Source organism: Vidua macroura, chromosome 1 (assembly GCF_024509145.1).
Source record: "Vidua macroura isolate BioBank_ID:100142 chromosome 1, ASM2450914v1, whole genome shotgun sequence".
NCBI classification, from domain to species: domain Eukaryota; kingdom Metazoa; phylum Chordata; class Aves; order Passeriformes; family Viduidae; genus Vidua; species Vidua macroura.
Genome location: NC_071571.1, coordinates 55,720,246 through 55,733,442, shown reverse-complemented (window position 1 = coordinate 55,733,442; position 13,197 = coordinate 55,720,246). Strand labels below are relative to the sequence as shown.

General features: G+C 39.6%; 1 protein-coding gene across 1 annotated transcript in view; it reads right to left on the bottom strand.

Annotated features, from left to right (window-relative positions):
- Positions 1–12,864, bottom strand: part of LOC128805229 (dual specificity calcium/calmodulin-dependent 3',5'-cyclic nucleotide phosphodiesterase 1A-like) — a 360,529-nt gene extending 347,665 nt beyond the window's left edge. Inside the window, 1 exon segment of the mRNA XM_053973819.1 lies at positions 12,780–12,864. Within this exon segment, the coding sequence (XP_053829794.1) occupies positions 12,780–12,864 (85 nt within the window).
- Between the last annotated feature and the right edge of the window lie 333 nt (positions 12,865–13,197).

Sequence of the window (13,197 nt, the reverse complement as noted above, 5' to 3'; positions counted from 1 at the left end):
CTAGTAGGAGGCTATGTCTACATTTTCTCTCACAGGGTCTGTTCCAAAAGCCAGAAAGAAAAGAAGATCCACTGCCTCTGATTTCCATTGTTTGTATCAGACAAAGAGATGACTGGGAAAGGCAATAGGCATTTCTGAGTTTTCTTTTTCAAGAGATGAACTCACTATTTTCAAATTTGCATAATTTGCACATGATTTGCATATTTCTTTCCCAGCATCCTATTTTTATTTTTAATCTGTATGCATCCCTGGGATCATTACTTTGCGCACTCAGGTTTTCATCAGATATCTTCCTACACATGAACAGGTCATACTGTGCAAAACAGTAGCATGCTATGGGCTCCATCTCTTAGCTCCTAGGAGAGTTCACTTTAAAGGAACTTCAAAACATGCAGTCTCTGGAAGTTTTATTTACACAATACTTGTGTTTACAAGGCAACAATCCCATTGTTTTTGATAGGGACTAATTATACACCATTTCCTTTGCCCTTCTATTTCATTCTGCAATCCCAGGGGATCCAGATTTAGCCCTGTGGCTGTGAATGGGACTTCTCAGGAAGTTCCTCTGGTGCCTGCTCTCCCTCCCTTCCTGGACAGGAAGGGGCCTCAGGCATCATCCAAGCCCAGAGGTCACCCAGAGCACACCTAGATAATACTTGAGGAAGCATATGCCAGGAAGCCCACGCCTTGTTCTGTGTTTCCCTTGGAGGACACCTATATATATTTCTGAACATGCAATTTTTCCCATTCCTCTTTTCCTACATATAACTTCTAATGTTTCCCGATGAAATTCAAAAAGCCAACGGGACAGAAAAGTTAAACAAGAAAGGCAGTTAAGTGTGAATGATGCCTGTATGACTCCTCTGTTTGGATCTTCTTTAAATCACAGGTCTTCTCTGACTTTAACACTTGATCATTTGTAGTTCTCCTAAATTTTTGTACAATTGCTGCATAGTTGCTTTACCTTTCTGTTTCCATAAAGTCAAACAAATACACACATGCATATTTAAAATGAGGCCTAAGAAACTCCTTTCTTTGCCAATAACATCAACACTTCATCTGCATACTGACAGAAAGACGAGAAGAGGCAGACCTGCTATCTCCTTTAATCACAGGAATCCTATATAGGTGATTATTGCACATGCCACACAGCAGAGTGGATTCACAGCTGAAGTATATTAGTGGTAGCTCTGACTGAAAATGCCCTGAAGTTTACTGCTTTTTCATCTACCAACACCAGTAGGTTTGCATGGGCAGTAGAAAAGGGGTATTACAACCTCTTTTTTGAAGAGGCCTCATCATAATTCCTCCCCTTAACTGTTTAGCAACTTTGTATTAATCATCAGAGAATTCTCCCTTCTCACTTTTCTGTGCACTGTCTCAGGAACAGGAGGTTGAATGTGAACACCTCTGTGGCCCTAGAAATATTGCAAAAGTTGGTCACTTAATGGAAATGCACTGAGTTTCTGGCTCCCTTCATTCACTGTCACTCCATGGATGTTGCTGTGAATTTCCACATAAACACTTTGACACCAGTGCATGCACTCTTCATGTACTTTTGAAGCAGCATGGGATCAGATATACTGGACTTTAAGATTTTTTTAGGATTCCATTCAGGAGTCCAAATGTCTGAGTAATAAATCCTGCCCTGAAGCACTGCATAACCTTAAAACCAGGATACAAACAGACTGTGCATTTTTGCCTCTACTTCAGAGAGCAGGCCAAGAACAGGGCAGGATTTCCCATCTTCAACTCATGAAATCAAATCTGATTTAACAGAACTTAATGCTGCTTTGGCTCACCTGCCAGGTGGAACAAATAGGAAGGGTTTCTCACAAAGAATAACGTGCAAAAAGCTACAAAAGATAATCCTGGTAAATAAACCTCTCATTAATATTCAATACAGCAAGTCAACCATACCATACAGTAACACTACACCACTTCATAAGCTGCAGGTGCAGATGTTAGGACTATGACCACTGGTCCTTTTTCTTTTCAGGTTGTGTGCTTTCTAAAGCTTGTAACAGAGGTGGGCTGGTGACATGATGCCATCTGATATAATTGTTTCAAGCAATTGAATTTCAGATTGATGACTAAAGTGTATATAGAAACTTCTGGCTTACATAGAAACCAAGTGCTGCTTCACAGTTCACTGTCACTGGCAATCTGCTGGTGAGTACCAGCAGACAGCTCTTCTTTGAAAGAAGAAGAGATTCTTTTTTTGACACCTTTCTAACAACTGGTGTCCAGTTGTGGTGCAAAAGCATTTAGTCACACAAACATGCTCTGCATTTTAAAATCAAAAATCTTTTTTAACTCCTTCTTTTAAATCTCTACATTGAAGCAAGTATAGCCAAACCTTTAAGCACTTCAGACATGAAAAATGCCACTGGAAGTATCTTGCCTGAGTTACCAATATTACTTCACATAAACTACCAACACCCATAAAAGTAGTGACAAGTGTAACATAATATTCTTTCCCCAAAGCTGTCTTCCCACTTAAAAGAAGACAGTTTTGTCTTAATACTACATAAATTTAAAATTTGTATCTTTAAAAGGTTCACCAGGCTTCACATCCACTTGCTGTCAATCTGTGATAAAATGAGAAAAGACCCAAGGCTTGAGTCAGATAATTTATTGCACTGTGCTTAAAAGGTCCTTGATGAAGGCCCAGAGCAAAGACACTGACACTGGCTAAAAGACAATATCAGTCTTAGTTAAGAAGTTACATATGGCTCTTTAAATTGAAACATCAACCAAGGAAAAATACTTTTGTTTGTTTGGTTCCTCTGAAAGCCACTACATTAAATACCTGTGAAAAGCAGTTCATTTTTTAGTAACACCATATTTCATTGCACATACCATGGAGACTGAACTAGGAAGTAAATACATGCTACATCTCCCCCACATCTCCCAACAGACACCTTGGTTTTTAAGGCACATCACTGATTCTGGATGGAAAAATCCTTTAAGTCTTTCTAGAGACAGTGTTATTTCAGCAGCTTCAAAGGTAAGCAGGCCACAGTGAATGCTGAATCAGTACAACAGAGGAAACATCAGGACAAACCAGTTTTGGCCTCTTGGTGGAGCAGGAGTTATCTGCCAGCCTACAGGTGGTGGATAGCAGAAGAATATGTGTGTTCAAGGATCAGAAGGTACATAGAAGAAGCTATATGTACCTTCTGCATAGAACAAGGTATATGTACCTTCAAGGATCGCTGTGACAATTATATAAGGTCTTCAGCCTCAGTACTAGTGCTGCTGCAGATGCAACACAGAGACAGTTAAATCCGTGCTCCCTTAAAAGGTCTTAACAGCAAAAGCTCTCTGCAGAGGAAGGAGTATATTCATACTGAACTGAGTAGTTCAGAGATGATTGCTCTCCTATATAGATCACCTGACCTATGACTCAGATTGAAATCAGCTTTGATTATCACTTTGTATTTTAAAATCTCAGATTTTGGCAAAGAAAGAAAATGTTTGGTTTTTTTCCCTCAACTTTGACAGAGATTTCTTAAATCTGCTTATATGATAGTTAAAAAAAAAATAAAAATACCCATTTGAGACCAAATAATATTTTGACTTACCAAGGCTGCATAAGAGTCAGAACATAATGCAGCCTGAAAAATCTGTAATTCTGAATTTACGGTAATGTTCAAGGTGGAAAAAAATTGGATTGTTTTTAAATCGATGGCCAGCAGTTGGGGGAAAAGACCATGTCCCTCCTCTAGGTTAATATAATGTGGTACAGTGTCACAAAATAAGGTCTGTACATTCTGAAGATTCCTTTTTCAGAGTACATTCCATGGCAAATAGTGATTATTACCAGTATTCTTATTTGGTAATAATTACAGATTTGGGAGGTGGGGAGTAAATCAGTGTCAACTAAATGAGCTAAGTATTCTGCTACTCATATCACATCAAGCATAAACATCCTATCCTGCAAAATGTCAGTTTTAATCAAAGAGGAAAACACACTTTGCATTTGGAGCACGTATATATTGGCACCTACATATTATAGCACCTATGATTTTCAGAGAGTACTTTTTCTCCTTGGCTTTCCATTCTTTGCTCACTTCCTAGAGGGTTACAATTACAATTACAACAACTTGACATTTGAGGAAAAGAGCAATTGTTCTAGTCTAATCATGGAATATGTTTTATCACTAAGCAACAGAGCTTCTCATCCTGCAACTAACTGAAGACCGCTTGTTTGGAAAATCCTGTTACTTCAGTAAGGTTTCATGTGCAAGTCCAACAACAGAATCATGGCTTGAATTAAAATCTCCTTTTAGGTTTTCTTAAGGCTGTCTGCCTCATACGTGTAAATTATTTGTCTTCATCTAAAGATCTATTTAAAAAAAAAGAACAAAATTGAAACAGTATTCTAAACAGAGCAAAAATTACTGTAAGTAGTTTCAGAGAAAGTTAACATATTTATAATCTCTACTTCAAGTCTGTTTCCAAAAGTGTTAAATGACTTGCTCCACTTGAGCAATAAAAAAATTCCCTGGAAATTTTCTGTATGTGGTTAGCTGTGTGTGGAGACCAGAGCAAGAAAGCTTAGTTTTCAGTTGACTCTATTTAAACAAAATTACACTAGCATTCACAAAGTACAAAATAAAAGAGAGAAAAATATAAAGAGGAAAACACTAGAACAAAATCTGGGGACCAGATCTATTACCACAGCTCAAGAATGCAAGACCCAAAAATGGAAAGAAAAAAAAAAAGTGAAAAATTTAATCCATAAAAAGCAATCAGTATGCCATACAGCAGAACTGCAAGGACCTCAGCTACCCATGTATGTGGGGAAGAAACAAGTAAAATTTGATTTTGGAATGCTTTGACTCCTAATAATGATTGACTATCAATACTAAAAGAGAAAGAATATGCAACATTAATCCAGAATTGTCATCCTCATCTCCAATGGCTATAAATCTACTTTAAGTCCTTGGAGTTGAAATGGAATTAAGTGGTACTGACTGAGCAAGTTGTCTACCCTCTCCCCTTTCCCAATACACTTGGCAGGTTTCATCACTCTGCACAACAGTGAGAAGGAGGAGTGAGGTGATTGGAAAGGGTACTAAATCAACAGACATGAAATGTATCATCATGCAGCAGTAGCAGCAAGAGACAAACCATGCACTGCCATGTAATGGAAAGAGATGATGTTTGCACATAAGAAAAATTTTCAGGAGACTGATTGCAGCTGCTATGACAGCAAGAGAGAGGATGTGACATAATGACCCAAGTGACTTGTTTCATGTTGTTCCAGTGAACCATTCTACTCACCAGCTGGGAAGCCAGTAGAGACTTCATTAAGTGCGTCTATTCTGTAATTACTGCATCCTTCCCTGCACCACATCTCTAAATTTCCATATAGTCATAGCACAGAGCTATTGGATGTAATCATGGGTTCATTTCTCAGTCCTAAAAATTTCAAGCCTCTAGCTATTATAAATTTGGAATCGAGTTTCAGCAGATTTGCTAGATACAAGCTCTGTCACCTGGCAAGGAGAAATAGGGAGCAAAATTACATCAGCATAACCTTGCTGAAGTCTTGCAAGCAAGCCATGGAAAAGCTGCATTATTTGCCTGCCTTATATTTAGACCAGTTCCTTTTCCAACATACAGCAACTTTTACTTTAACTGGAAAAGATGAGGATAGATCCTTTTCTCATTTAAATCATTGCAGTTCTCCTGACTGCAGTGGAGTGATGAATATTTACTGCTGGTCAGGATTCTGCCCCTTGATTTGATTTGCACTAGTACACAAATAAGTTAATTATATGTCCAGGAGCCTTTTGCTTTCTTAGTTATGCAAAGTTACAGAACTAGGAAAAATGAGCTTGTATTTGCACTACATCAAAACAACAGACAAATTAGCAGAGCACAAGGGTTTAAAAGAGAAACCAGAAATCCCCAAAGACAGCTAGTTTGAAAGCTACTAGAGTTTGAGCAGCAGTGGGGGCGGGGGGTGGGGGAGGGGGAGGAGGAAGAAGGGATGGGGGTGAGGAGGAGGAGGAGATCTGGCTTTCAACATGGGAGAAGGAACTGTCTTGAGAGAAGATTCTCCCTGTCAGAGCCTGCCTGCTCAGGAACAGGCCTGGCTGCCTGCCTGCCTGAAATTGCTCAAAAGGCACAGAAGAATTCACACCTCTTTATTTGTTTTGAAATTTAGGGATTCTAGAAAATCGGAATCTTGAAATTAACACCTTTGTATCAATTCAGAAGGCACTGGGAGCAGGAATAGTTGGCCAAAAACAAGAGAGTCAAAAAAGCATAGGCAATGTTATTTCTCATCATGGTAAGATCGGGTCCCTCCTTGTAGGGAGTTACATCATTTGTTGTCTGTACAAGAGGCCTCACTGCATTTCTTTCCTTCATGGAAGATGGGTGGGGGACAAACTCTTGGTCTAGGATCCAGCATAAGGAGAATAGGTGTCCTCATCTCCAGCCAGGTGTCTCCACTTTCTGCCCTATCTGCACCTTGAGTTTGGATCAAAAATCACCACAAAACAAAACTCAGTGCTTCCACAGTAACTGGAGGGAAAGCTTTTACATGCAAAAAGTGTAAGAGAGTGTTTTCATAAAGAAAGTTATATACAAGATTTATAAAGAACTGCTGTGAGCTAGACTAAGTGTTTCAGTGCCACATCCTTCCTCTCCAACAACACCTAAGTTACAACAGAACTCCTCACCACTTCATTCTATAAATCTATTTTTAAAAATTTATTTTATACATTGGATAAGACAAACAGTGTTGCCACTGTTATGCTTCTGGATTTAAAAGCAGAAAACTGGAGTTTTACAGAAGTTAAGCTCTCAGACATAGAAATGTAATAAATGCTGAAGGAAAATATCTTCATATCAATATTTGTGTTTATCATTTTCCCAGGTTTAAAGACAGTGGACCAACCTCTAGAAAGTCAATTACAACAGCAAATAACACTTAACTGGCATTCTGAGTTAATAGTCTCTCATTTGCACAGCAGTGATAAGGCAATCCACAAGGGGGAAAAAAAGCCACAACTTCCTCTCTGTTATGTTTTATTGGAGGAAGACTTAGCCAAAATCAAACAAGATTTCAAATACAGTATCTTGTATATATAAAACTCCATGTACTCTGAAATTTGGTAACAAAAAACAATGGCAAATAAAGATCTTGAAGCCTTCATCTGAGACAGATTGAGCTTTCTAGAGCAAATTAAGTTGCATGATTCCAGTTCTTGAATAGTCCCACTAAATGGCTCACACTGTGGCTCCAATCTTTCCATCAACTACCAGTGCAAGAAGTCCATAAAAGTGGAATATTCAAAATCCTCACTGGGCCACTGCATCTCAATCCTCCTCAGAGTCTCTGTCAAAACAGTTGCATCTAGAGGAAAAGGATTTGCAACTACCGTGTTCCTTTATACAGAAGAAAGCTACATAGTATTGTCACACGTTTGCCTTTCTGGTATGGCACATCCCTCTCTTCTGCAGGTAACTGTAAAGTCCTTGGGAAGTGTGCAGTTCCCACAACTCTTGTGTCCCAACACCAATGTGGTAAGCAGCTAAAGTGAAAATTAGAACAGCTGAGAACCTGCTCTAGTTTGCTCTGCTCTGTAAGCAGATGCTGGCCAACTCCAGAGAGGCAAGGGTATTTAACTACAAGCCTTCAGCAAGTACTTCTTCTTGCACCAGGCTTCTTCTTTGCCCTCATAATTTCATATTCGATGTTAGGGCCTGGTCTTTCACTAATTTTCATTAAAATTTTTAGTAAGTCTCATGGTCAGTAATCAGTTTTCAAAACACTGTGAAGATCATGATTTCTTAGAAGTCAGTATAAATGTGAATCAATGCAAAATATATTCTCTTCATACTGTCATTTAGGTTGGAAGAGACATTTAAGACCATTGAGACCAATTGCAAACTGTACACTGCCAAGTACACCAAAAGAAGCAACGGAATGACCAAACATCCTTCTCCAGTGCTTTCAACCATGCAATTGGAGGTGACAATAGTGAAGATGGAAGTTACAATTATTACCATGCTTCTCTTCTAATAGTACAGATATTTCATCATGGACCTACCCAAACTCCCAGTGTGTTGTTCCCCCTCTGTCTGGAACAGAGTTGGACAACAATTTGCAAATGTTGCATGACAACTAGCATGATTCATTTCACACCCAAAGGGAAGTTACTTTCTCTCAAACTAATATTTCTCTGTTCCTCAAGGGTATCAGCCTTCTCTCTCAGCTAATACTACAGTAGCAGATGCAGCAGCTCAACATTTCCCAAGAACTTCTTTAAAAATCATCAGGACACAAAAAATAGAATTCTCATCTGATGGAAAAAAAGACATTTAAGTTCATCCCTGACACACTAAGTGTAGTAGGTTGATAAGGAAGTGAGTTTTCTCGGGAAGTTATATAAGTTATATATATTCAATCAGTGGTCAGATTTGAATATTGACACCTGGTGTAACCACTGAAGTTATGGATATGCCTCTGAGAACACAGGGGTTAAAAGCAGAGAAATCCCAGAAGAACTTTCTCTTTTGTTCCAGTCAGTGAAGCATGCAGACCTTCCCTGCCCAGCCACAGGCTGCATGGGGAAGTCATGTAGCCTAGGCTGAGGTAGGCTGGAGCCCGAGACAGAGAAGGGGGTAAAGGGAATGGAACAGGGTCAGCCCCTGTAGGATGGAAGGGTGGAGAAACACTAAGATGTCTTTTGTTCCCCCCACCAGAGAAAGAGAGAGAGAGAAAGAGATCCTGTGCCACCTGGAAATTTGATATCATGTGCCGGCAGTACACCGGCAAAGGAGAAAGAGAAGAGGGGGAAGGTGCCCAGCCATGGGAGTCCTGGGTAGCTTGCTGTGAGATTTCAGCCATCCTGAGGGGAGCAGCAGAGGCTGAGATTTTAACACCTTCTTGGACAAAGAAGGCTTTGTGAAACATTAATCCTCCTTGATCTGAAAGAGAAGAGAGACAGCCTGGGCCCTGAGATGTCAGAAGATGGGAAAGAATCCTAGGTGGGAGGAGATGATGGAGTGGCTTTTGGCTGGACTTTTTCTTGTGTAGCCATAGACTGAACCAATTTTCCTGCAACAGAGAGACTGCATTTAGGGGGATGCAATGGCTTGAGTCAAGAGAGTGACCTGCTGCAGTGACACCATGTGCAGGAGTGGAGTAAACAGAGAGAGATGAGGAGGGTGTGGTGGTGCCCTCTGTCTTCAGGAAGAAGAAGATCTCTGTTCTCAAGACCCTTGGCCCCAGGGGAGGAGAAAATGGGGGGAACTGTTGTCCAAAACGAGAAATTGTTGTGTTTTGTACTTGGCAGAGCATCCTTAAAAGGAACCCTATCAGCAGTTTTGGTCCATGGATGGTGGTGAGAGCACTGTACATGGAAGAAGGATGTCACAATGGCAGATTTTCTCCAGGCAGTGCCATGTGTGACATGGAAACATAAGAGGTTTCAACTGTGTTTCCAGTGGACGACTATGGTACAAGAAGGACTTCTCTCTCCCCTGACGGACTGAGAATTGATTATCTGAGAGGTGGTAACTTGATCGAGAGTCCAAGGTTTTGTCTCACTGTGCTTTGGTGGAAATTGGGTGGGAGGAAGAGGAATGTTTTGGAACATTTTTATTCTGTTTCTTGTGTGTTTCTTTTATTGTAGTGTAGGTTAATAAAGTTTTTTTCTTTATTTCTAAGCTTGAACCTGCACTACACTGTCTCTGGTCACATCTCACAGTAGCCATTTGAGAAAAATATATTTAATGGGTGCACTGGCACTGTGCCAGCACCAACCCATGACACTAATGTTGCTGTGGGGTTTCTTGGATAGATTTATTTTCTTCAGTATAATGATTAACAAATACTTGAATCATTTAGGTCTGTCTACCACACAGTGCTGGTAATACTACATAGCATGTTTACAAATTTTTGCAGTTATGTGACTCAATACAATGCACACTTGCCCAGATACAAAAATAAATGTTATATAATAGACAGATCATAGAATCAATATGCTGTGTGCATCAAGTACAGATGCACACCAAAAAAAAAGTAGCACAGAATCTGCAATGCAACAACTGTCCCAAGAAGCAGAAAAAACTTGAGTCTTGCTTTAAGACAATTTAAAGGGGATCACTCTAACATGAGTTCTCCCCCACTGTTTTAATCAGTCCCTTTCCACCAATAAAGAGAAACTAAATCCAAGTAGATATAAGTGAAAAAATAGCAGTTTACTAACAAGCAAAACTACAACAGGCAAAAAATAACAGTAATTAATCACTAGATACAAAATTGATAAATCTCACTAACTCCCTGAGGACAAAGAGAAATCCAAAATGGCAAAAGTACCCCTTTCAAGATAGCATCCATCACAGGCAACTACATGTAGGGAGACAAAGCAAAAATGGCATCTGACCAAGATGGCAGCATTCACTGGCAACCATGCAGTTCAGGAGACAAAGGGGAAAGCATGGCAGTAAACCCTCCTGGGAAGGTATGAGGTTACAAAGCAGTTCTAGTGGCATATGGGAATTGCCAGCACACATGGGGTGAGCTCCACCATTCATTGCTTCCTTCTGCCACCCACTGTATTCCACCAGTGTTGGTGCTGCTGCCCTCTGAGCCACTGGTGTGTTGTGGGTGGAGAGAAACAGTCTCCTGGAATCAACATAGGGTGGCCTGGTGAGGGACCAGCTCAAGCTTTGCACTGCCAATAGAGGTTTGTAAAGTTCACTCTGAAACAGTTTTTGATTGCAGAAATGCAGTTTCTTCTGGGTGGCTAGCCCAAAACGCCTTCCCCCTCCTCCCGAAACAACTTCTGCCTTAAGCAAAATGCCACAACACAAAAGAGAATACAAAAAGGAAGCCTCTGCCTACACTACCTCAGCTTTAAGGTGAAAGCCAAGAAGTGTGGCAAGGGATGAGAAAGTAAGTCAAAAGGTGAAAAAGGGAACTCTGCCCATGTGCTCCAACCTTTTAAAGTGTACCACACCTGCCTGCCCCATGATTCCAGCTCCAGACCTCCAGACATGCCACCTTAAAGAGACAGTAACCTAAAAGAGACAGTTATAATTTTTGGGCATGGATAGATACGAAATACAATTAGATTTTTGATTACCCAAGACAACCTTCAGTTCTAAACCATGAGTCATTTGACCCTAAATTGGCCTGGTTGTATTGTGAGCATGAGTAGCAATAAACCCAGCAATCCTGTTGGTTTGTTCCTGAATTTAAAAAAAATAAAACAAAACAAGAAAAAAAAAAAAAACACAACAACAAAAAAACACCAAAAAAAACCCCCAGAAAAAAACAAACCAAAAAAACAAACCCAAAGAAAAAGAAAACGTTCATCCACCAGACTGACACAAACTGATAAAAATCCACTACTAATAATGATGCTGAGAGTGCAAGAGATTAAGATAGGGGGTGCAAAAAGTGAGCATATTGCAACAACCTATAGAGGGCCTTCCCATTAGAGAAAGAAATTTCCAAAGTAGCATTGGCTTGGCAGTTTCACCTTTAAAGTGCTATATGAACATTAACAGATAGTTAAGATATCTTAACTGTGTAAAGATGTTTTAATGACACATATATCTCCAGTTTTTTTCAACAAGCCTAATGTTTGCATGATGTTAATGATTGCAAAACAAATTCTCCATGAATCAGAGGACTTAACAGGTATGTCCATCCACACCAATAAAAGCTTGTATCTATCATTATTAGATGAAATTCTGACCCAATTATGTTAGTATCACCCAGGAAAAACTTTCTTATTTCACAATGGCAAGGAAGTGGAATCTCTGTCTTCTTAAAAGTATTCAACAGGAATTTCCATTGATTATTACAAGTAAGCTTGCTTTGCTTCTAAGATCTATATGGATATGTATAGGGGTACATATATATATGCATACCCTAGTAAGATAAGCATTTGTAGCAAAGCAGTCTGCTCAGAGGATCCTCAAATTTTGTGTACCAAGTCTATTGGAAAAAGCCCTTTCACTTTGAGACACCTCACTTTCCCCTAAGACAGCAAACATAAATATGAAACAGCATTCTCCAAACAACTACAGCAATCCATCCTAAAATTCCTAATCTTTCCTCAATACTTCTCATTGCCTCAGCAATTCTACTTCTTGTGTTTGTTAACTATTACATATATATCTTTGTGCAAAGTGAGAAATGACAAAAGATTACAGAATTTGGAAACATTGGTTAAGTAAACAATAAAATATTGCAAAGAAAGCCAAGGCTCCCAAGGATGACATTCTGAGTTCATAGGAAAGAAATGCAGCTAGCAAGCTGGAAACCTGCAATCCTGAAGCCCAGGCTTTCCTGAGGTAAGGTTCCAAAACAAAAGTACTGCAAAACCCAAGCAAAAACAAAAGAAGTGGCTGCATATCAAAGGCAAGTTTCTTGGGTGAAAGAAATACAGAAGATGGAATGCAAAACCAATTCAGGCAAAAATTGCAGGGCATCTGTACATTTTAGAGGCACATATTGACAAATGGCAGTTGACAATAGCTGTCTTTTAGCTGTACTTAGTAGAACTACTACGAAATACAGGAAAGAAAAGAAAAGAAAAGAAAAGAAAAGAAAAGAAAAGAAAAGAAAAGAAAAGAAAAGAAAAGAAAAGAAAAGAAAAGAAAAGAAAAGAAAAGAAAAGAAAAGAAAAGAAAAGAAAAGAAAAGAAAAGAAAAGAAAAGAAAAGAAAAGAAAAGAAAAGAAAAGAAAAGAAAAGAAAAGAAAAGAAAAGAAACAAGACAAATTAAATCAGGCTTACCAAGTGTAAAGTTAGAGCCATCAATACTGAATGTAGCACTCCAGCATTTTTTAATTGCTTCCTTTCTGCTGCTTGGGTCTGCCATGATTCCTGCCAGCTTGTACTTTCTGCAGCTGCCTTTCTCTCCCTTGTGGAAGCAGAGCACTCGAGCTCACTCTTAGCTGCCCTTGAGTATCTGCCTGTGACAGCACACACACACCAAGCCTCACATCTTCTTTCAGGGAGCCAGTTCTGAGAGGCGTGCACCCAAAAATTTTCTCCTCCCCCAAAACTCTCATTGGCAAGTAACCTACATGCCTGCTCAGAGTTCAACTGGTTAGAGGCTCCCCTATCAAAGCTGGCAGTCAATTAGTGCGAGACTACCAAGTCAATAAGCCAGCTGTAGCTGTCAAATCTCTGTGTAGAAGGTAGCACACAA